General features: G+C 50.3%; 1 protein-coding gene across 1 annotated transcript; it reads left to right on the top strand.

Moving 5' to 3' along the window:
- The first annotated feature begins 8 nt into the window (after positions 1–8).
- On the top strand, positions 9–1,931 carry RBM15B (RNA binding motif protein 15B). The gene has a single exon (XM_009870685.1). It carries the CDS (start codon positions 15–17, stop codon positions 1,665–1,667), a length of 1,653 nt encoding a protein of 550 aa, XP_009868987.1. The 5' UTR covers positions 9–14; the 3' UTR covers positions 1,668–1,931.
- The last annotated feature ends 683 nt before the right edge of the window (positions 1,932–2,614 follow it).

Raw genomic sequence — 2,614 nt, 5'->3', positions numbered from 1 at the left:
CTGAGGAAGACCTGATGCCCGAGGACGATCAGAGAGCTACCCGCAACCTCTTCATCGGCAACCTGGACCACAACGTCTCGGAGGTGGAGCTGAGACGTGCCTTTGAGAAGTACGGCATCATCGAAGAAGTGGTAATCAAGCGCCCTGCCCGGGGCCAAGGCGGGGCTTATGCTTTCCTCAAGTTCCAAAACTTGGACATGGCGCATCGGGCCAAGGTTGCCATGTCGGGCCGTGTTGTCGGCAGGAACCCTATCAAAATTGGCTACGGGAAAGCCAACCCGACCACCAGGCTGTGGGTGGGTGGTCTTGGTCCAAGTACTTCCCTGGCTGCCCTGGCCAGGGAGTTCGACCGCTTTGGCAGCATCAGGACTATTGACTACGTGAAGGGAGACAGCTTCGCTTACATCCAGTACGAAAGCTTGGATGCTGCTCAGGCTGCCTGCGCGCAGATGAGGGGCTTTCCTCTGGGCGGACCGGAGCGGAGACTCCGTGTGGATTTTGCCAAAGCAGAAGAGACGAGATACCCGCAGCAGTACCAGCCTGCACCGCTTCCCGTGCACTACGAACTGCTCGCTGATGGGTACAGCAGACACAGAAGCCTGGAGCAAGATCTGAGAGTGCGAGATAGGACTCCTCCACACCTCCTGTACTCGGACAGAGACAGGAGCTTTGCAGAGGCAGACTGGGCCAGCCCTGCCAAAAATGCTGAACGCAGAAACAACTTGGAAAGCTACAGCCGATCAGTGCGTAGCCGGAGCGGAGAGCGCTGGGGCAGCGACAGCGATCGCAGCGTGCCCAAACCGTGGGAAGAGAGGCGGAAACGCCGGAGTCTTTCGAGTGACCGCGGGAGGACTACTCACTCGCCTTACGAGGACAGAAGCAGGACAAAGGCCAGTGGGCCAGCTTTAGACCGCAGCCCAGACCGGGCTCGCAAGGAGAATCACACTACAGAATCTGGAGCCGAGAAAGAGCAGAGCAACTCCCTTCAGAACAATCGTCATGCGACTGAGGAGAAACCCCATCGTGAGACATCTGATGCTCCCCAGCCTAAAAAAAGGGACAGCGAACGCAATCATCGAACTGGTGAATCGGAATCAAAAACTCACGAGGAGCCAAAATCTGAGACCAAAAAGCTAAAGAATTTATCGGAATACGCTCAGACACTGCAGCTCGCTTGGAACGGGCTTCTTGTGCTAAAAAACAGCTGCTTCCCCACCTCTATGCACATCCTGGAGGGAGACCTTGGCGTCATCAATGGACTCCTTAAAGACCATTCATCCGGCGGGAAGCTAACGCAGCTCAAAATCGCTCAGAGACTTCGTTTGGATGAAGTAACCCGCCGCATCAAACAAGGCAGCCCCAATGGCTATGCTGTGCTCCTGGCGACCCAGTCCGCCCCGGCAGGGGCTGAGGGGACCTTCCCTGTTGTAGAGCCTGGCTTGCAGCGACGGCTTCTCAGGAATCTGGTCTCCTACTTGAAACAGAAACAGGCTGCTGGGGTTATCAGCCTGCCCGTGGGAGGGGCGAAGGGCAGAGACAGCACAGGCATGCTTTATGCGTTCCCTCCTTGTGAATTCTCTCAGCAGTACCTCCAGTCAGCACTAAGGACATTGGGAAAGTTAGAAGAAGAACATATGGTGATAGTTATAGTCAAAGACACTGCCTAGCCCACACTGTCTTTTCAAATTCCATGTTTTCTTTGTGTGTCACACAACCCAGTTGTTTTTAAGGCTGATCATTTTGGTGGAGGCTCAAAACACCTCAACCAAAGTGGTAAGATTTTTAGTTCCCAATTAATTTTAATACCATTTAAATAGAGCCCATTTTATTCGTTTTTAATATGTGACACTGTCCGCTGTTGTTCTGTATTTTTATTTTTTAATTGTATGAAAAGTTGTCAGTAAAGCCTTGTTCACTGATGGATTTCTAAACTTGTGCGGTATCCTAGTTTTTATGGCCCAGGAAGGGCTGGTTCCCTGTGCTGTCAAGAGCTGGAAGGTGATGGTCCCAACCCGTTTTCAGTTTCTCAGACTCCAGCCTCCTGCACCTCCTCCATCTCTTTATACGTGTCCTGGAAGGTGGGAGGGGGAAGGCGGGGTGGTTCTTTGTGCTGTATGAGAGACTGAAAGGTTGGTTCTCTATCTTTTCTTTTTTGTCCTGTTTGCTTTTTATTTCATAAATCTTGAGTCTAGACGCATTCCTTTTGATTCTCTGAGGATTCAAACTCCCCAGGAAGCCAGCTAGCTAGGAAGCAAATCCTGATCGAGAATGGAAGTGGGTTTTCTAAACAATAACAAAGTTACTGCTAATACTGCGCAACAAGCTTGCTACAAAGGAGTCAACTAAGTATTCAGTTCTGTGAGGTTTGAGAACACCTGATACTGCTGGTCTCAGTCAGATACTCTTGGGTGAAACAAAAATGAGACTTGACATTTTGGATTTTTATAAAAGGAAATCAAAAGACAAGCAGGAGGAAAAAAAATAAGTAGTTTTAAGGGGGAACCCTCTTGGGCTTGTATTAGATGTAGACAAGCAGGTAAAGGGCACAAGGGGTTTTGACAAACTGTAGGTACCCTTTTGTGTAGTTGATCACGTTGCACTATCTGAAATCCTT

This window comes from Apaloderma vittatum, unplaced genomic scaffold (genome assembly GCF_000703405.1).
Source record: "Apaloderma vittatum isolate BGI_N311 unplaced genomic scaffold, ASM70340v1 scaffold33615, whole genome shotgun sequence".
Taxonomy (NCBI): domain Eukaryota; kingdom Metazoa; phylum Chordata; class Aves; order Trogoniformes; family Trogonidae; genus Apaloderma; species Apaloderma vittatum.
The sequence above is the reverse complement of the archived record's forward strand: the minus strand, read 5'-3'. Positions and strand labels throughout refer to the sequence as shown.

Coding starts and splice junctions, on each gene's coding strand:
- RBM15B (XM_009870685.1), top strand. CDS start 15: ATGCCCGAGGACGATCAGAGAGCTACCCGCAACCTCTTCATCGGCAAC.